Below are 21,805 nucleotides of genomic sequence, written 5' to 3' on the forward strand. Positions count from 1 at the left end.
TAGCACGGTGGGATCAGGCTCTGCTCCCCTATAACCAGTGACGGGATGAGGGGATGCAGTCTCAAACTGTGCCGGGGAGGTTCGAGTTGGACATCAGGAGGTGTTTCTTCACTGGGAGGGTTGTTAAACATTGGAAGGGGCTGCCCTGTGAAGTGGTGGAATCCCATTCCTGGCGGTGTCCAAGGAAAGAGAGGACGTGGCACTCAGTGTTCTGGGCTGCGTGACAAAGTGGGGATTGGTCACAGGTTGAACTCGGTGAGCTTGGAGGTCTTTTCCAATTTCACTGATTCTATGATTCCTCCCTCTGCCACAAATTTTATGAAGCCAATGTCCAGTAGATACAAGAGATGGGGGTCTCCATATTCCTGCCTCTGAGTCCAGCTGCTGTCCTTGAAGTGCTCCAGAATCAGCTGAGACTTAGGGGATGCATTCCCTCTGCTCACTCACTGCCTTGCACTTGAAATATCTGGGCTCAGTTTAGAGCCCAAGCAGAAACGCTGCAGGAACCCAGTGCATGGGCAGGAAATGGCTCCCTCTGGACCTCAGGACAGGTCACAGCCTCCTCAGGAATTAGCAGAAGCATCCTTGGCAGCTGTGTGAATTGCAAACTAACTTCCTCCCCCAAGTTACATATCCAAGTTTCGGGGCTGCCAAGCAGAAGTGGGATGTGTGAGACAATGGTCATTTCATCAGCTCCACAAACTGCCCGTCTGGTTTGAAGCTGTTCCTGCTGGGAAGTTCAGTGCTGTCTTTCCTTCTGCCAGGTTAAACTCTCCAGCATCATGACAGACCTGCAGGAATCAAAAAGTGATTTAGTTACTGCCCTAGAAGAGCTTTAGAAAAGGGAGAATCAGATCAAGGTTGTTGTCAGGGTTATTGGTAATTCAGAGCATCTTTCCTTCACAATTTCCCAGCAATAAGTGATGGAAACTATACTGTTAAAAGCAGATGAATAGACAGGGAAAAGAGTGGTTTGAGAAACTGCCAGAAGCCAAGCTTCATTGCAGCCCTCCAGCTCCTCCACAGGAGGAACCAGCTGGGGGATTCCACTCTGTATTGTGGTTGCACAGACCAGCTTGCAGGACTGGCAGCTCACAGATTGTACATAAGATTATGTATTTTTAAAGTTTTCTACCTGTTTAATAAAAGAAAAGCAGTTTATATCTACAAGTGGGATTTTCAGTGTATACCGGTAAGCTCTCACGTTGGTATTCAATTCAAGAAATTCATCTGACTTTGTTACTGTATCAGGATTAATTTTGAAAAGCCTCTGTTGAATCAGGTATTCCAAGCAAATGTTTATTGTCTGCTTCCTTCTAAAGCCAGCACAAAGGACAGATGGAACCCTAATTGATAAGCAGAGGCACTAAACTGAAGGGTGGAGGTTCTGAGCCAGTGCCCCTTTTTCTTATCTCTTCATTTAGAACAATACTTGTTGGAGAATTTTGCTTCTCTTAGGTCCAGATGTAAGGGAGATGTGAAGAACAGATGTCAGAACTGAGATGGAAAGAAAAACTTGAATATTATCCAAAATTACCTCTAGTAATGAGAACCTGCCACATGTTTTGATCTCCCCTCCTACCTAAATTCTCCTCCCGTCCTAAATTCTGTAACACATCAAAATTTTTTTAATAAGTACTAAGAATTAACATGAACATAATAAAATTTCCAACTGCTGCTGCACTGCAGACTGTGAACTGTATTATCTCATGGGTCTAATTATATTTTTGTATGATGATTTGTGGTGACTCTGTTGTCACTATGTGGCTGAATTACCAAATAAATGCCTCTAGACATATGTTAGCAGGGTTGGAGGGTTCCATACCATCACCAGGAATTAGATGTTGAGAGCATTTTTTGTGGGTAGACTCCCAAGAAATCCAGGCTGAAGTTTTCTGTGCTTTTACAGGACTTGTAGCTACAGCTCTGTTCTGTCACTTGTGATAATCAACACATTTCTGATTTCAGGGATTAAAAGTAAACCCAGCAGTCCATCTCAGATTTAGGGTAACATCTCTTCCTGATTTAAATGCACTCTCCAAGCTGTGCTGTGTGCTCAGCCCTGGCTCTGCTGCACCCATCAACTGTCAGCACAACAGAAAGCGTGTGGCCAAATTTTGGGAGCTCAAGGTGCAGATATTCCTTCCTGCTGGAAGGCAGCAAGGCACAAAGGGCAGCTGCTCTCAGCACTCAGAGGAGGCAGAAGAATTGAGCCTGTCCTTCAGCACTTTCCTGACCATCCTGGGCTTCTCTCTGGCTGCCAGCTGAAGGAGCTGGGAGCAGCCAGTGCAGGTCAGTGCTGCTGCTGCAGACAGAGTTCCTGCAGTGCTGCAGAGTTCCTGCAGCATCCCTCCCTCAAACCTGGGATTTGTAATCCTGCTGCAGGCTCACCAAGCTTTTGGATGAAAATGAGAATCTAGGAAGGTGGAATTTCTGAGTTAGATGCTAAGTTGATGGTGCAGTTTAATTCCCCCATGCATTTGCTTGTTTGCAAAGGGACTCAGTGGAAAATGTGACTTTTTAAAATGTCCTATGCTTTAGCCTTGAGGAAGCAAAGAGCTGAAAGACTGGGTGAAAGCAGGGTAAGAAAACACAGAGAATCCAGCAATTAACTAAGCTTTCTAACACATCAACACTCTGAAAATTTTATCACATAATTACTTTTTGACTCTAGGTGACAACATTGGACCATGACACACACTGAAAGTGCAGCAATTCTGCACAGATGTTTGTGCAGAACACTTTTTCTTGATTGCAGTATAATTGTGACATGCACAATGACATGCACATGAGATAAGGACAGAACTTATTTCTTTTTGATAGCTTTATGGCTTTAGTATTTTCATTACCTAAGAACTCTGATTCATTGCATCTTTCCTTTTGTATTACGCCCTCTCACCTCCAACTACTCAATTTTTACTTGGCATTTGTCTCATCCTTGATGGAAGCCTTTAAAAGCAGCTCATTTTAGCTCTTCTTTTTTGATTTTTGCCAAGCACTGAATGATGTGACTGAATTAAATTAAATGCATTTCAAGCATTAGGATGGGCCTCTTCCTGTTACTTAGTCTGATGGGTTTTCTAAGTAAGTGAGACCTGCCACACATAGACGTGTGTGTGACATTAATTGGGCCCTTCCAAGCCCAGCAGGTCAGGATGGGGAGGAAGGTTTGTCCCAGCTCTGACAGAACTCACAGATGGGAACCAGGCAGTTCCATCTTCTCCATCTCCAAACTTAATGCAAGAATGTGCAAATTCAGGCCCGAATCTCAGTGCACTGCAAACTGTAGAGGGAGGGAAGGGCAAGGAGAGTTAATAACTCATTTTTAACCACTGTCAGCATAACCCAGCCATCCTCCCATGGAGCTGTAGCAGCAGGAGCGGGGCACTGGGCAGGGAGGTGCCAGGAGGACAGGAAGGAAGGAAGGAAGGAAGGAGGCTCCTTACTCAAAGCTGGGAGCCAGGTGGCACAAAGCAGCTGAGAGCCGGGGAAATCACAGGCTGCCCTTATCTGCTGGGTGATAACACTGAGCTGGGAGCCTGGGAAGAGCCAGGGAGAGCCACTGCCTGTGGGGTTTATGGACACAGAGGGCTGATAACACCATCACAGGCAGAGCAACGTGCCAGGTGGCACCAGGGCATGGCAGGGCTAGACAGGAGCTGCGGGCAAAAGGCAAGGAGGGAGGGCTCCCAGGGCTGCCCAGGAGTACCTGCTCTGTGGAACAAAGCAATTTCCAGGATTACTTTGCAGTCTGACCAACTGGTCTGTGGAGATTGGTTATTCCAAAGAGGATGTGGTGATCCGGAGAAGCAGTGGGTTTGCCAGGCAGGCTGAGTGGGATGGGCAGATGGCACACGCTGGCATTCGTGTGTCAGCAAACCCCAGCTCCTTGGCAGGAGATTCTGGAGCGTGAGGAGCCCAGAGACACACTTCTCCAAGGCCAAAGGTTCCCTCAGCACAGAAATATATTAACCATAAAGCTTAATATACCTTGAGAAAGGAAAGCACTTGGAAGTGAAATTATTTAATTACCTTAAATAATTGCTTGGATTTTTTCCACCCATTTGTAAGAAAAGCAGTCTAAAAGTAAGAAGGAAAAAGCCTACTTTTTTTAGGTCCAGAAAAATAATAATGCTTGGGGTTTTTTTTCTTTTTACTATCATGCTCCAAGAAGATATTATTTCCCTGTTTCTTCCATGAAGACATGATGTATTGGATGACCCAAGTTTTCCACAGTCTGTGCTTCTAGAACAAGAATGAAAATGCTGGAACACCCATAGCTTGGGTTTGTGATTTCCTATTAGGATTCTGCAGAGTCCCTGCACAATAGGCTTTGAATGCTTTTGTCATAGATGTCATTCCTGCCAAGGATTTGCTCTGGTTGTCTTGAAGTCACCATACTTCAAACTCAATTAAAACTCCTGTGGAAGTCCCTAAAGGGATTGGGAAGTCAGTCATTGATGTTTTTGACAATGGACAGTCAGCAGAGAGGGAGGGAGCTCTTCTATTTCCATTGCAATTGCCTGTTCTGGTAACCATGACATCTAATAAACCCTCACGGAGAAAGGAAATGTTTTCTGTGGAAATATTCAGTATTTCTACAGGAAGATTTACAGCATTTGTTTAACACTGAAAGACAAGAGCATGAATTCTGCAGGCTTGAAGTTGGCCTCCTTTGCTCCAACTGTGTATTGATGGAGTTTTTTGACAGTTTGCATTCAAGGTTCCACCTGGAATGCAAATATTGGGCAATGTTTGACTTCAGATGAAACGTCTGCTTTTCTGTGTGATGGGAAGGGAAGGCAGACAGGGCTGGGCATGGCCCCTCCGACCTTGAACCCCCAGCCCAGAGACAAGAGCATAGCACTTAACAGAAACCTGAGATTTTTAATACCCACATTGCCAAGGATCCTTCGTCCTTCCCGGGTTTCAATGAATCCCATTCATTTCAATGAATCCAGGTTTCATTAAACCCCAGCGGTACCCCAGGGCAAAAAGGGCCAGAGAGCGCCACGCTTCCCCACCTGCACCAAGTTTAATTTCACTTCACCTCACATTATCACCCCACATTATCAGCCCTATACTTTCAATTTAAAAGGTCTGCGTGCAAAGCAAAGGACCAGGAGCAGCCTTTGCCATAACTGCACACAGCCGGAATCCCCTCGGAAGTGCCCCGGGCCGGGGGGTGGAAGGGGCGCGGCTCTGCCCGGCCCTGCCTGCCCGGAGCGGGGCGGTGCTGCCGGGGCCCGCCGCGGGCGGGCGGTCCCTCCGTCTGTCCGTCTGTATCTCTGTCTGTCCGGCCCGCCGTCCGTCTGTCTCTAACTCTGTCCGTCCGTCCGCCGGTCGGTCCCAGCCGCCGCAGGTCCCCGGGGAGCCGCGGGCGGTGAGTACTGAGGGAAGGGGCCGGGGCACAGCGGGGTCCCGCTCGGACCCTCCTCACTTTCTGCTCGCCACCCAGAACGAGCGGCAGGAGAGGAAAATGCCCATGGAAGCCATGAGGAAGCTGGTAGGAGGAAGCGGGACCCCGAGGCTGACAGTGAATGTGGCGTTGAGAGCTGAGCTGTTGCTCTCACTTCGCTTCCGCTCTGCTCGGACCCTCAGGGCTGGCGAAGCGCTCAGCAAAACCCGCAGTTTCAGGGGCACACAGCGTGCGGGCTTCTTCTTGCAGGCTTTTATTAATTTTACCAATTTTTGTTAATTCAAACACAACAATTGCATTATGCAGCGCAGTCCCGGTGTGTTTCCATTGGGATCGGACAGCCCCAGCCCGGTGGATGCAGCCCGGGCTGTGATGGGCAGTGTGGGATGCCCTGGGCTGAGCTGGCAGCTGCTGCCTGAGGAAATCCCTTTGGGAGCTCTTCCTCAGCCCATCCTCAGTGCCCGGCCCAGCTGCTCAGTGTGCCACCTTCCCCTGCTAACAGAAGGGGTGGGAGAAGAGCCCTAACACAGGAGTAACTTGCTGAAAGCCTTGGCAAACTCTCCCTAGAAATCCGGGTGGGATGGAAGCTGCTGGAGGGATCTGCTTCAGCCAGGGCAGGACAGGGCAGCCAGCACGCTCAGCTGCCCTTGGGAGGTGACACAGCTTCCCTGGAATAGCTGCCTGCCAGCAGGGGTTCCGTGGGATCTTCCCCAAAAATGCAGGAGGCTGCTGCTGCTCGGAAAAAGTGAGGAAATCCCATATTTGTAGTGGAAGCAGATCCCATTTTCCACAAAAGTGAGGTTTTATTGTCCAGCTTTGCAGGTTTTCCCACATGAGTGGATGGCTGCTGGTTACTGTGCCAAAAGCGAGGCAGCTCTGTTTCCACATGTGTTCTTTAAATGTGGTTTTCATTATTCATGTTATTTTCAGCCCTTTGTGAAAGTAAATGTTTGTGGCTTGAATGTTTTGCTGAAGGATATGAAGGATTCTGTCAAATTCCAAGGTGCAGGCAGTGTTGTTCCAGTGCTTATCTGGGTGTTATCATGGTAATATTGAATTTCCTTGTTGCTGCACAACAGTCAAGACATTATTTGAAAAAGGTTGTTGTCCAACAAGAGAAAGGTCAAAGATTTAGTTGTCAAAAGGATGTGATATACTTTCCTCTTGTATTCTTAGGGGGTGAATACAAGAGGGCCCAGCTCTGGTCAGTTTGTGTGGAATTTGGATTTCTGATTCACCTTTACAATTCTCCACAAATTGTTCATGTTTTTTAGATTATGGATTTATGCATTAGTTTTTAGTGCATATAAATTTTCCTGTGTAGCAAGGAGTACATGAGGGTGGGGAGTGATCACATACAGTGAAAATTTAAATGTAGAAAAATAAGGAAAACTGACACGGGTGTTGTGGCAACTGACATCATGTTTTGATTCAGTTTCTACTCTGAAATGCTCACATCTGAAGTTTCACCTCGTAGTAGTTATTTCAGCAGGTGAATGAGCTTCGCAATCCAGTTTTCCCTTACTCTCTGGGTGACTCTGATGTGCCACAGAATGAAGTCCAAGCCAGCCCTGTGCTGCAGGTAGTGCTCCCCCAAAAACAGAAGCCAGGCAGATGCTGCCACATCATGAGATCAGAAAGAAGGGCCCAGATGGGCTCCAGAAATAGTCTGGAGGTCTGATGACTTCTAGAGACTGCAGGACCTCCCTGTATCTTCATTTTATGGCAGTCAGTTGATGACAGATAGTGGAAATTTCCTCAGTTCTGTCTTGTAGTTTGTTTTATCTTAAGCGAAGCTTGTCACAACGAGACACTCCCTGAAAGGCCAAAAGGAGTGATAAAAGTGAATTCTGGGTTGTGTGTAAATAGCAGCTTTCAGAATAAAAACAACAGCAGCTCCTTTTTCAAGTTGTATATACAGAATGTCCTTCAGTGTCCAAACCATGAACCAAAGGTGTTTTCTCAGCATTGTTTTTTTTTTCATGTGTAAGAATAAAATCCAGTTTTATTAGATAAGCCAGAGCTAACGGTTACAAAGTTAATACAGGACAGCACTTTGAGGCAGAAAAGGGTGAAATGAGCGTTGGAAATTGTGATATTTCCTACTGTCCTGACATGGCAAGGGGCAGGGACTGTGTGCTGAAAGGTCCTTTTCATGCCACGGAGAGAAAGCTGTCATGCAAGTCAGCACAAAGAGCCAGTATGTGCTCAGAGCTCAGGAGCCAAAAAGGTTTTTACTTAGAACATTTCCCTACTGTCTGGACAGGACTGAAACCCAGGCACCCCCTCCATGCAGATGTTTTACAGCAGCACAAACTGAGCTGTCTGGGGTTTGTCTTGGCACATTTCAGAAAATTCCCAGGTTTGACTGAGCTGCCTGCAAGTCCTGGAGGAGGGACAGAAGGAATCAAAAGAATTTTCGCTACTGAAATCTTTACTAAAATCTCACAAAACAAACTCATTGCTACACATAAAAAGTACCCTGGCTTGATTTTTTTTCACTGTCAGCTTTTACAGTGTTGATTTGCTGAGCTTTGGGTGAGTGAGAAACCTTTTGATTTGTAACTCTGAGCTGGTAAAACAAATAAAACTTCTTGAGCAAATACAGCTCCAAAATGGACTTTTGCAAAGTAGAGCTGACACAGGCTTTTGTAATACTCCCTTGATTCTCACTGGTATTCAGAGGGGTTATGAGGGCTGTAAATCATCCCTGAGCACAATTTGCAGTCCTGTACAGGTGGGTGAGATTGGAAACCTGCAGGGCAGGGCTGGGGGTCTCCTCCAGGTGTGATCATCTTGAGCATGTCCCTTCTTGCAGTGCAGGTTCTTCATTTGAAGATCCTGACTTCACGTGGCACTCGGTGCTCTGCGCTGGGGACAAGGTGGGCATTGAGCACAGCTGGGGCTGGGAGGGCTTTTCCAAACTCAGTGATCCTGGGATATTGCCGCAGGGAGGGAGACAGCTCCTGTGACACAGAAAATCCATCCCTGCTGGTTTGGGGTCTGTGTTTGAAACCCTCCTTTCAGTACCAGTTCAGGCACACCCAGCAAAGAGTGGCAGGGTTTGGTTATTTGGGAGGGTGCAGGAGCTCACCCTCCAAAGAGATGCTCCCTGTCTGGGTCTGTGCTGAATGGAAACTCCTTTGGGAGTCCCAGCATGGAGCAGGAGATGAAACAGAAACTCCTCCCTGGTGTTTTCTGTGTGTTGGCTTTAGATGTGTCTTCAGCTCCAGGGACGGGGTCACCATGGTTGGATTAGTTGGGTGCAATTACTTTCTAATTCATTTTGGAAGTCTCTGAAGAAGCCATTGTAAATGCATAATTCTGTATTTGGTTCTGCTCTTGTGGGTTCCTTCTGCTCAGGCTATCCTAAGGCACACAAAGTCATTCCTCTCACTTCTGCCTCCCATACCTTTGGGAAACCCACACTGCAGGGATGGTAGCAGGGAGTGTTTTAATTGGGGATATTTCTGTACCAATAGGGCTGTCCAGCCCTGGCACAGCTGCCCAGGGAACTGCTGGAGTGCCCATCCCTGCAGGGATTTAAGGCTTGTAGATGTGGCATTGGGGACCTGGGTTAGTGGAGGCCTTGGCTCTGCTGGGAGTGGTTGGACTGGGTGACCTCAGAGGGATTTTCCAACCTGAATGACTCCACAGTTCTGTGGTGCTGCGGCTGCTTGAGAAATGGTGATTAACTGAACACATTCTGGGGCAGACTCAAGTGGCATCCTCAGCACTGCCAGTTCCAGTAGCGATTTATTAATTGGTACAATTAATTCAGGACAATTGGACAATTAATTGGGCGATTAATTCAGCAGTGAGCGTTCCATGGACAGGAGTCTGGCTGATGTTTGCACTGCACAGAGGGGACGTGAGCAGCACATCAAATTCATGTTGTCATTGGCATGTGGGACTGCAGTGCCACAAAGGGAGGCCTGGCAGTGACACTTCTCAGGGTTCTCTTGCTGGGTCTCACCCCAGACCAGTGAGTTTCTGGCTGAAATGGCCCCACTGTACTGGCGGTACCAGGTATTGAGGCTTAAGGAGTTTTCTGGAGAATTCTGGATGTTTTCTGCAGGTGGGAGAGCTGTCTAAGTGCTGGCAGTCACTTGGTATGCTCAACTTCCATTATGGTTTGTCTCATCAAGAGTTTGCTCTTTCCCAGTCAGGCAATATGTTCCTAGGATTAAATTATTGATATAGTTGCTCTGTTTTACTGTCTGTGGGCAGCTTGGTCTAGAGCACCAGTTCCAGCAGAAGTGTCCCACCTACCTATCATTGTGCCCAATAATATATTTTTCACTTCTGTACATTATTTTGATCAGGTGCAATTTCCTTGTAAAACCAGTTTTGCAAAAGTGTGAAGTGCTTTTTTTTTGCAGCGTGTCATTGGCTGTAAAAAAGCCACTTCTTAGGTAACAAACCTTTACAGTACTTGGCAGGCGAAATCCCTGCATCAAAAAAAGAAAACAAAAAAAACCAATCAACCCAGAAGAGATGTAGACTGAGCTGTGCTTTGCTGGAAATGTCCCACTTGCAGTTAATTTTTAGCAGCTGAGCTGGAGTGGCTGTGGCACTACAATAAACCCTCTGTCTGGCTTTGTGAGGTGGAACAGGCTGCAGGCAGAGATTTTCTCCAGGAAGCCTCCCAGAAAGGCAGAGCTGCTGCATTCCTGTCCATTTCCCAACCCTGCCAGCAGCAGGTGTATTCCACAGGATATCAGCTTCCCTCCTGGGAAAGGTCATTCCTTGCTTCACAGGGATGCAGTGGGGAGGCTTCCTTGAGAAAATCTCATTTTCTCAATTCCCAAGCAAGCTGAGAGGTTCCCAGTTTGCTTGGAAGTTGCTTTCTCTCCGCTGAACTGAGAGTTTCAGCCCCTGCTTTTCATAAATGCTGTGTTCAAGTCTCACACTGTACATTCATTTTTGGTTTATTGGTCCTTCTTTGTGTTTTCAGTGAGTGCTGGTGATGACAGCGATGACAGAGACCAACCATATCCATGAAGTGATGGAAGGGCCAGAAGGAGATGATGCCAAGTGCAGTTTTCATCACACCATGTTCCTGGAACCCCAAGAGAAGAAGAGGAACATGAAGGCTCTGCTGGTTAACCGAGCAAAAGAAACTTGCAGCTGCACCCCTGCCAAAATTAAAGATTGTGTTCTGGGGTTTTTCCCCATCTTACAGTGGCTCCCTAAATACAACTTCAGGGAGTACCTCCTGGGGGATGTAATGTCTGGTGTGATCGTGGGGGTCCTGCTGGTCCCACAGTCCATTGCCTACTCCCTCTTGGCCGGGCTGGAGCCCATTTATGGCCTTTACACCTCCTTTTTCTCCTGCATCATTTACTGCATCTTCGGCACCTCGCGCCACATCTCCGTCAGCATCTTCGGCGTGGTGTGCCTGATGCTGGGCCAGGTGGTGGACAGGGAGGTGGAGAGGGCTGGCTACCAGCTGGAGCCAGCTGTGCCCAGTGCCCTGCCAGGCCCAGGGGGGCACGGGAACGGCACTGGCAACGGGACAGAGCCGCTCTGTGACAGCGGCTGCTACGCCGTGGCCGTGGCTGCCACCGTCACCTTCATCTCGGGGGTGTACCAGGTAAGGGCATGTGGAGCTGGCCCACACCTCCTGTGGCTTCTTTTTTTTTGTGTTTTTATTTTTTTTTATGCAGTGATTTCACCTGCCAAATACTGTAAAGGTTTGTTACCTAAGAAGTGGCTGTTTTACAGCCAATGACACGCTGCAAAAAAAAAAGCACTTCACACTTTTGCAAAACTGGTTTTACAAGGAAACTGCACCTGATCAAAATAATGCACAGAAGTGGAAAACATATTAATGATAGGTAGGTGGGACACTTCTGCTGGAGCTGATGTTGGCCTTGTGTTAGAGATAGATATGAGACTAGACATCTGCTTTTTTTTGGCAGAATGTTACATTTTTTATTATGGAGAGTTCATTTTTATGTGATATTAGAAGGTACTGTGTTTGAATGCAATTGGTTAGTAATCCAGTGGAACTCAGTTCATTGGTTGGTAAGAGTTATTGTACATGTCTATCAAACTTTTCTAGTTTCAGATAGTTTACAAATTTTCTTCTAATATTCTAGTATTCTTCTGTATTAATATTCTAATGAGATAGAATTCTTGTTTTTGTAAGTGCATCTCACTTTTTTCACAAGAATAGATTGTTATGCAAATTGGTTTTCATTCTTAGAGTTTGTTTCTCATTGAAACTCAACAGACTGTTAATTGAGTTAAAATAGTAATAAGGCCTGATTTTATAAGGCCTTTCTTTTGTAAAGTTTTACCTGCACCTCCAGCTCTCAGTCCCACTTCTGCTCACCACCTTCCTTGCTGTGTCCTGAAGCTCTGTTTATTTTTTTGACATTAGACCCCATTTCATCCAGCCAAAATGTGGTGCATCAGCTCCTAATTCCAGTCTTTAATCATTTGCCTATAACAAAGAAAAATTTGGACAGTAAAAGTATCTCCATTTTCCTTTTATTTGTAAATGTGCTTTTAAAAATTTGCTGTTTGCCCATTTGAAGCCAAAACAATGCTATTGCATGGGAAGGATTCTGCTGAGAGGATACAATATATTTTATATTTACATATCTATATTTATTTTCTAGAATTCACTGCTTGCCTAAATTAAAGCAGGTATCCTTGGTTTTAGAGTCTTATACATTAACCAGAATGGGATTTTTTTAGCAGTACTGCGGAGCTGTGGTATTTGAGTTTGTGCGTTCACATTCATTTGTTCTCATCTGTCCAGGGTGACAGCCAATCAAAATATATAGGAGAGGAACAAAACATGTTTGTGACACTTTAAAACACAGGTTTTGGACACAACCTGGAACTTTTTGTACTGCAAGTTCCTGTTGAGCTATTTCAGAAATATTCTGGGCCTCCCAGGCTACACTGGATTTTGGGTTTCATCTTTCATCCCTGTGGGATGGGTGCAGTTTGTGATTGCACTTAATAGTCTTTGCAAGTGAAAGTACAGTTAAGTTTCTTTATCTGAAGAAATCAGATCACTTTATCTCCAGTCCCTCTGAATATTATGCATATTCTCTACAGGCCAACACCCTCAAATTTATTTTTTCAACCAAAATCACATATTCTTTATATCAGAAACTTTACAATCAAATCATGAAAAGAAAATCTTCTCACACCAGTTAATACTAACTAGGTAAGCTAATTATTATTGTTTTACACTTAGAACAACCTTGAATTAATTATCAAGGCTATAAGGGAGCCTTTGAGAGCTGTGAGCTGATTTCATCCAGTGCAGGTTCCAGACCTGCCTTATCTTCAGTAATTCTTTGAGATTCTTATGGAGTTCCCAGTTATCTCTGTTTTTATGATCTGCAGTAGAGGAGTTTGCAGCTCATAGACTTTCTGAGTCAGAGGCACCAAACTTTCTGCAGTGCAAAGGACAGTTGTCGCCCCACAAGCTGTGGTTTTATTGCAGGCTCTGAACTCCAGTGCAAGGCACAAAAAGGCCAGCAGGAAAGTTTTAAATCCTTGCAAAGTTCACAGAGTTTATAGGAACTGAAAGAGAAATGGCAAAAGCAGGCAGTATTTCAAATGTGGGGTTTGGATTTTTCCCCTAGGTTTTCTTTTTTACCCACCAGGGTAATTAGCAGAGCAGACAATAAACATTTGTTCAGGGAATGAAGATCTCCCAAAAAGCTTGGTTTGAATACTTTTATATACAGGGAGTATATAATAATTTATATATATATATACATAAAATTTTGTAAAATATAAAAATATTGTACATTTTAATATTTTTAATCATTTTCTATTTAAATAATATATATTATTACATATTTTTTAAATACTTTGAATACAGGGAGATTTTTCTCCCTGCTCAGACCACGCCTGGTCCTCCAGGGCCGTGCACAATGTTGGGTTTTTTATCGCAGCTGACAAATTCTGTGGGATTTGTGTCCTGACATGTTGTGTGTGGTTGGTTCCTTCCAGGTGGCTATGGGCTTCTTCCAGGTGGGCTTTGTCTCCGTGTACCTCTCGGACTCTCTGCTCAGTGGGTTTGTCACAGGGGCCTCCATCACCGTCCTGACCTCACAAGTCAAGTACCTTCTGGGCCTGGACATCCCTCGCAGCGGGGGCGTGGGCTCCCTCATCACCACCTGGATAAACATCTTCAGGAACATCCACACCACCAACATCTGTGACCTCATCACCAGCTTCTTGTGCTTCCTGGTGCTCGTCCCAGCCAAGGAGCTTAACGAGCGCTTCAAATCCAAGCTCAAGGCTCCGGTTCCGGTGGAGCTCTTCGTGGTCGTGGCGGCCACTCTGGCCTCTCACTTTGGGAAGCTGAATGAGAATTATGGCTCCAGCATTTCAGGGCACATCCCCACAGGGTTTCTGCCCCCGCGCCCTCCAGTGTGGACCCTGATTCCCAGCGTGGCGCTGGATGCCATCCCCATTGCCATCATTGGCTTTGCCATCACCGTGTCCCTGTCGGAGATGTTTGCCAAGAAACACGGCTACTCCGTGAGGGCCAACCAGGAGATGTACGCCATTGGCTTCTGCAACATCATCCCCTCCTTCTTCCACTGCTTCACAACCAGCGCGGCTCTCGCCAAGACCCTGGTCAAGGAGTCCACGGGCTGCAGGACGCAGATGTCCGGCATGGTGACCAGCCTGGTGATCCTCCTGGTCCTCCTCATCATCGCCCCTTTGTTCTACTCCCTGCAGAAATGCGTCCTCGCCGTCATCACCATCGTCAGCCTCCGCGGAGCCCTGCGCAAGTTCAGGGACCTGCCCAAGATGTGGCACCTGAGCAGGGTGGACACGGTGATCTGGGCAGTCACCATGGCGGCCACGGCGCTGGTCAGCACCGAGATCGGGCTCCTGGTGGGGGTTTGCTTCTCCATGCTCTGCGTCATCTTCCGCACGCAGCGCCCCGAGGCGCCGCTGCTGGGCTGGGTGGCCGAGTCGGAGACCTACGAGTCCCTGTCTGCCTACAAGAACCTGCAGACCAAGCCCGGCGTGGTGGTGTTCCGCTTCGAGGCCCCCATCTACTACATCAACAAGGAGTGCTTCAAATCCACCCTCTACAAGCAAACAGGGGTCAACCCCGCCTGGGTGAAGGCAGCCAGGAAGAAAGCAGAGAAAAGAAAGCTCAAGCAGAAGGAGGAGGGGTCTGGGGACAAGCAGAGCAGCATCCCCGTGGGTTTGGGGTCGGAGCCGGTGGGGTTTCACACCATCGTGATCGACTGCTGTGCCGTGCAGTTCCTGGACACGGCCGGCATCCGCACGCTCAAGGAGGTCTGCAAGGACTACAGGGACATCGACGTCCACGTGCTGCTGGCCCAGTGCAGCCCTTCTGTCAGGAGCTCCCTGCTCCGGGGGGAGTTCTTCCAGGAGGGGGAGGACCAGCTGCTCTTCCACAGCGTGCACCAGGCCGTGGACTTTGCCCTGGGCACGCAGGGGCACGGCACTCTGAAGAAATAGATTGGAAAGAGAGGGATTGGAGCAAAGGCTGGGCAAGCGTGTCTGTGTGTGTGTGCAATCAGTGTGTGTGTGCTCAGGGAGCAGGGCAGGGTGGTGCCAGCACTCTGGTGCCCTGCAATCTCTCTGGATTTACCTGCCTGGGGTAGTGATTCCATGGCAGGTGCTGAATGAAGGCAGTTCTTAACTTGATTGTAGCAAATCTGCAGATCTAAAGTTTCCATGGGGTTGTTCATCTCATCTCTCCTCTCTGGAGCTTTCTGTGTGTCAGTTCTACTCTGAAATTGTGATCAAGTCTTTTTTGCCACCCTGTCCTTGTGGGTGGGGTGGGATTTTGGAGTAGTCTGGACATCCTGTGCAGCTGAAGAATGAGGCAACTCATTTCTCATCCCTCATTCTGGCCTTGCTTTCCATCACCACACCCTTGTGTTTGCCAAGGAAAGGCTGCCAGGGACTGTTTGCTCTGGTCTTTACTGGGCAGTGCTTCAATTTGCAATCTCCCTGAGCTTCAGATAGAGAAATCAAATCTAAACATGCAGGAAAATATCTCAGTGAATATCTTCTAAGCAAGCACCTCTCACCTGCAGAGGTTTTGGCACTGCCTCCTAATTCAGCCAGGCCACGAGGACACGGTTATCTCATTTCTGCACAGGCATTTACCTGCCTGTGCCCATGGAAATGCTGCCTCTCCAGCTTGATTTTAGTGATTTCTTTTCCACAGATGACTCTCTAGAAGTCTGATTCATTCTTATGGTCAGTCAGTTGTTTTCCTAATATTTAGGAGCTCTTAAGAATTATGAACATTAGATATGGAAAATATCTAGCTCTTCAATTTTGACCAAAAAAGTCCCTTCTAAGCAGTTTTTTATGCCAGGTAGAGAGAATCACAGGCACCAAAGTGAAAAGGGACAAATAAATTATCCAGCACGTGCCCAAATGTGTGCATGTCACACAGATTGTGCATGAATGCAGGATTTATTGGCTATAAACCCTTTGCTCTGTCCTGGACTTTATGCAATGGGAGTGCACACACCATTGGAAAAGGAGCCAGGAAAATTCTTTCCTGGACCTTTTTTTACCGGGTCAGTATAAATAGAGTTTTTTCCTTTGATTTTAAATTCTGTGGAAGTGAAGAGTGCCTGTTCTTCATGCTAAAATACAAGGATAGGATTTTTTACTGCTTTCCTCTCAGCAGTAGAATACAATTGTGAAGGCAGAACTGAGAGATTAACAGTTTTTCCTGAATAGCAGCTCTACACAGCACACATCCCTGCAAGAGGGTGCTTTCCTCCTAGAGGAGTTTACAATCTGAATTTCAGGTGCTTCACAGCTTTTAAAAGGGAAAGGTGCTGTGAATAGGCAATATTCTCATCCTTAATAATTAAAAAATAATGAATCAGAAGTCAAAAAAGGTGTAAAATCCAATATGAATTGTGAAATGTTTACTAAATAGAAAGAGAATTTGAGTTTAAACTGTTTTGTTGTTGGTTTTTTTTGGTTTTTTTTTTTTTTTTTTTTGAGCAAGCACCAGTAACTATTCTTTCTGTGAAAGCTGAATGTCATGGATCACTTCACTCTGGGAGCCTCAGAGAAGGATGAGGCAGCAGGAAGATGAGTCCTTTTCGTGTTGACTGAATTTACTGCATTTTTGAGGGCACAGAGCAGCACAGAAGTGCTGGGGAGGTGAGGGGTGGCTGCAGCACAGCTTGGGAAATGAGAACCTCACTGATCCCCACCCATGGCACCTCACAGAACTGGCGCTGGTGAGGAAAAAGCCTCTGTGTGTCACTGGGGAAAGTCTGCAGTGTTCACACCCCACAGATGCTGTTCTGCCTCTGCCCTCACCTCTTTATGGAGGAGATGAATCCCAAATTCTGCTGAATTTCTCCTTTGCTGCTGTAACCTCCTGCGGGAAGGTTTTTATTCTGGGCTGGGGATGCTTTGTGCAGTGTGGGGAGTTGTGCTCGCTGCATTGGCATTGCCAGGGAGGACCGGGCTGAGCTGTGAGGAGCAGTGGATGCAGGGATGCATTTTGAGGCTGTATTTCAGTTTTTAACCAAACCTGGTTTGTGTGCAGAGCCCCTGGGAGGGCAGGTTTGTGCCCACAGGGGTGGCAGTGGGGGGAGTCCCTTTGCAGCTCAGTTTGCTCACAAGATCACAAAGAATCTCCAGAACTTTGAACAGAAGCCTCGATGCAGCTTTGAAATGCTGATTTTTAACTCCTGTTTTGCCAGAGAGCGGAGCAGCAGTGACAGTGCTGATGGAAAAGGACAGCACGTGGTGGCTGCAGATGTTTTATTTGTTATTGCAAACAATTTGTTATTGTTCCTGCCTTCCTGCAGCTGCTTGTCCTCGCCCCTCTGCCCTGAGGCTTGGGAGGAAGGAGCTGCTGGCCAGGACACTCCAGGGCAGCCAGGAGTGGGACAAAAGTCAAATAGCAACTGCTCCGGGTGATTCTTCCCTTTCCCCTCTGTCCCTTGTTCTTTCCATGCTGCCCAGGTGGAGATTTTTTCACCTGTGACCCCTCACAGGTTTGTGTAACCGAATTCCAAACCTTTATTTATTAAAAGATGGTTTTGTAAGTGCATTCCTGCCTGTGCCAGGAAGGGAGGAATAGCAGTGTTAACTCCAAAAAGGACCCACTTCCTGCAACTAGTGGGATGTGCATTTGTGGCTCCTGGGTATTTATTTACATAAAAGCACAATAAAACAGCCATAAAATCATTTTTCAGGTAATTAAATTAGATTATATCTCAAAGATGTGCTGAACGTTACCTGGAGCACGTTGCGTTTGGCCTCAGTGCTGTTTGTGCAGCCTCCAAATTTCATTTCCAGCAAAACACAAGAAACTATTAAAATGCAACAGCAAAAACAGTCAAAATAAATACTTTTAATGTTCTTATTTAAAATTAATAGGTATCTATTAATGCACGCTGCCCTGGCTAAATGGGAACTGAAATAAATGCCATTTGCCAGAGTTCAGTGCAGTCGGGAGTTCTTGGGAATTAACTGGAGATTAAAGCTGATTATGGCTGGAATTTCTTACAACAGTGGGTTTCAGCCCTGTTCCTCTTAGGCCTGGAATTGTTTTTTAGCAGTGACATGTATCTGATTTGATCCTGCTGGCAAGGAGCACGTTTTTTGTTTATGGACCCTTTAAAGCAATCCAGTTTATCTTTAGGACTTGGGGATCACTGATTGGAAACTTTTCCTCCAAAGCATTTGTTTTATAAAATAATCCATATGTTTATATGTTCGTGTTTTGCTGCTGTGTGATGGGTGCAGCAGCTGGATATCATTTATGCTTTTGTGATATTCCTGTCCTGTCCTGGAAGGGCTCTCCTGCCTTCTGCTGTTTGAAATGAACAGTGCTGGGCATGTGCCAGGATTTTTAAGGGGAAATCTGCCATACTCACTGCTTCCTGTGCCTTCCCCCATCCCGTGAATTTGTGAATTTGGCCCCTCAGACCGGTTGGGTTTGGGTTTTCCATCGGCCTGGAGCAGGGATCTTCCTCCCAGTGCAACCTGCAGAACCCCAGGCCAGACTGGAAGCTGGTGTAAATCAGCTCAGCTCTATTCCCCAATGTCCCAATCAGCAATTATCACTCTAAACGAAGAATTAAGAGATCATTAGCACGTTCATTAATGACACAACAGAGCATTATGTAAATGAGCTCTCAGTCTCAGCTGTACTGGAAATCTCTTTAGCACTCTCCTGCTGAATGGCAGCCTCTGTTTTTTTCCTCGAAATGTTTCACTTGTCTGAGTGTTCTAACACAAAAACCATTTTCAGCCCACTTCACAAAACAGGGACAGGCACTGCAGTGGGCACGGGGAGCTCTTTTGGGTTTCATGCTGACATTTCCAAGCTGGGACTGAGTGATGCTGATGTCCTGTAAGGCTCTGCAGGACCAGCTCCTCCTCCTGCTGCTTCCTCCTGGGTTGTGCTGCCAGACTCTCAATATTGGCTGTAAACACACGAAGCTGTGTGTGATGAGTTCCATGTGACCTGCTGCTCCCTTTGCATGATCTTTTGATAAAGCCAAAGCTCCTGAGCAGTAAAGTGAGTGTAAAATAACCCCAAACCCCCCCAGTCCTCTGGGAGCACCAGAACCTCAGCCTGCTTTGGGCAGGGGGTTTGTGGGGCTGTTTGTGCTGCCCAGCTGAACCTGGAGGTGTCTTTATTTTGGGATTGCTGTGATTTGTTGTGCCTTTGTCCACAGTGAGTGTGGCACGAGCAGAAATCAGGGATTTCTGGGTTTGTGGTTATTTATTTTTGTCTCTTTGTAATCTCAGTCCACTCCTGGCTGTGATTTGGTGTCATGCCTTTGTCCACAGTGTGACACAAGCAGAAATTAGGAATTTCTGGGTTTGTGGTTATTTATTTTTGTCTCTTTGTAATCTCAGTCCACTCCTGGCTGTGATTTGGTGTCATGCCTTTGTCCACAGTGTGACACAAGCAGAAATCAGGGATTTCTGGGTTTGCGGTTATTTATTTTTGTCTCATTGTAATCTCAGTCCACACCTGGCTGTGATGCCTTTGTCCACAGTGTGACACAAGCAGAAATTAGAGAAGGGTTTGCCCTTTCTCCTGGCACAGACAAGAGCAATCCTGGCCTTGGTGCAGCCTTGGCACTGGGAATGACCTCGTTAAATCCCAAGAATTAATTACACTGGGTCATCATCCTAATGAGCCTTTGGAGGGTCAGCTGCTCGTGTGAAAATCAACCTGATTTTTGTAATTTCAGTCAGATTCTCTCTGAAGTGGAAATCATTCTGAGCCTTGCTTTTTCCTTGGAGATCACTGCAGTGCTAAAAGCAAGGCCTCTGGTTAGGTAAAATGGCAAATCTTTAATATTTAGATTTAGTTCACAGCATAATTAGTACCTGTCTATTTTATTTCCTGGAGATTCTATAAGTTAAGGCATAATGGTATTGGATGTGCAAATTCACCAAATATTTCAGCATTGGATGGAGTACCAAATTTCCGTTGAGGTAAAATTACTGCTTCAGTATTTCAGTCCAAGCTCTGACAGCACTTAGTCCAGTTCCCAAATGATCTAAAGTTTCCAAATGTAGGTGGGAAACATTTTGTTGAATTTGGATCCAATTTTTAATATCTGATTTTTTTTTACTTAAAGAAGTAAATTTTAGGTTTATTTGAAATGCAGTTGAAACATGGTTAAGGAGAGGTAAAATCTCATTTTTTATGACAAGCACATGAATCTTTGAGTCTTTAGTTTTGTGTTCCTGAATATCTCTAATATGTTCTTGGTATGTTCTGGGGTATTTTAATAATTGAAATTTGGTGATAAATAATTGAAATTAAAAAAAAAAAAGAAATTTGGTGATTAATAATTGAAATTCTGGTGGCTTTTTAATAATTGAAAATTCAGAATATTTTTAGATGTAAATAATCTTCTGCAGAACACACGAAGTGGCAAATTGTGCCTGGAGCTGGTCGGAGAACCAGTTTAACCAACCAGGACCTCAGGCCTGGTCTAGATCCCACTGGTCAGCAGATCTGACCTGTTTACAAAATAATTTGTGTGTTACTGGAGTAAAATGTGGGGAAATTATGGAGTGTGTGGAAAAGATCACTTTGGTTTTTTTTTTTTGGTTTTTTGCTGTGATTTGTGTGTGCAGTAAAAAGGTGTAAAAGGCCCCAGGTGGGTGGTGGAGCCCAGGATGCTGGGGGAGCTGTGTCACCCAGGTGGGGACAGAGCTGCTGCCACCAGCCCCTGCCTCACTGCTGGGCTCACCAACCACAGCTTTGTGGGGAAAATTGGATTTTGTCCCGTGTCCTGCCATCATTTCTGTGCCCATCCCCTGCCTGGTGCTGGCTCTCTCTCCTGGCCCTGTCCTGTCTGAGCTGTACCCGTTGTTATTCTTAATTGTTAATTTGTTAACATGAGAATTTTCTGTCAAATCTGGTAAAATCACTGGGATTTCTTCAGCACAATTAAAATATGTCGTTTATGGGGTTTTTTGTTGTCACTGACTGATGGCACCTTCACCTTGCTCTACCAGGATGGGTTTGTGGTGGCATTAATAGCCAAAATCAGCATGTGGGGACAGTGATGTGCCCTGTGCCAGGGAATCAGCACCCTCCTGTGCCAGGGCTGAGTTCCTGAGGTGTGGAAATGGCCACATTTTGTTTGGTATTTGGTGCTGTTGTACTTTGCAACAGGTGCAGTTACAGCACCTGCTATTGATCTAAATGATCTAAAGTTTCCAAATTTACAATGCTGAGCCTTGTAAAACTGCTGCTGTGGATTTCAGTGCTCCTTGAGATGAATTTCGGTGTTCCTTAAGATGAATTTCAGTGTCTTTGAGATAAATCAAGCTGTGGCAGGGAGGTTGAGGGTGGATTTTGGGAAAGGTTTTTCCCCCAGAGGGTGCTGGGCACATCCCTGAGGCTGCCAGAGCTCCAGGAGAATTTGGAAAACCCTCCCCGGGATGCCCAGGGTGGGATTTTGGGGCTGTGCAGGGCCAGGGGCTGGGTTTGATGGTCCTTGTGGGTCCCTTCCCTTTGATTCTGTGATTCTGTCCCAGGTTCTGTGGCTCGCTCAGGTCATGGTCAGGACAAGCCAGAAAAACCCGTGAGCAGCTGTGAGGGCAGTTCTGGGCAGTTCCTGTGACTTTGTGTCCGCAGAGTGTCCTTGAGTTGTGGAAAAGGCTTTCCTGGCCCAGCATGGCTCAGCTTTTACCTGAGGATGCCTTTTACCTCAGGGGACCTCTGTGCACAGGCTGCAGCTCCGTGCTGGTGCCAGCAGAGGAGAAGGAGCACTGGGCTGTGGCAGTGCCTGCAGGGGCTCCTTCCTGGAAAGCAGAGAACAGCCCTTGCCTCCAGCCAAACCAGTCTGGTTCCCAGCTGAGGGAACCAGGCTCAGCCAGCAGCACATT

The 21,805-nt window shown here is 46.4% G+C and overlaps 1 protein-coding gene across 1 annotated transcript; it reads left to right on the top strand.

The window, feature by feature from the left end:
* Positions 1-5,277: 5,277 nt before the first annotated feature.
* SLC26A2 (solute carrier family 26 member 2) lies at positions 5,278-20,885 on the top strand. The gene is made up of 3 exons (XM_063169075.1): positions 5,278-5,383; positions 10,377-11,015; positions 13,406-20,885. Exons 2-3 carry the CDS (start codon positions 10,389-10,391, stop codon positions 14,900-14,902), a joined length of 2,124 nt encoding a protein of 707 aa, XP_063025145.1. The 5' UTR covers positions 5,278-5,383; positions 10,377-10,388; the 3' UTR covers positions 14,903-20,885.
* Positions 20,886-21,805: the final 920 nt, after the last annotated feature.

Source organism: Melospiza melodia, chromosome 14 (assembly GCF_035770615.1).
Source record: "Melospiza melodia melodia isolate bMelMel2 chromosome 14, bMelMel2.pri, whole genome shotgun sequence".
NCBI lineage: Eukaryota > Metazoa > Chordata > Aves > Passeriformes > Passerellidae > Melospiza > Melospiza melodia.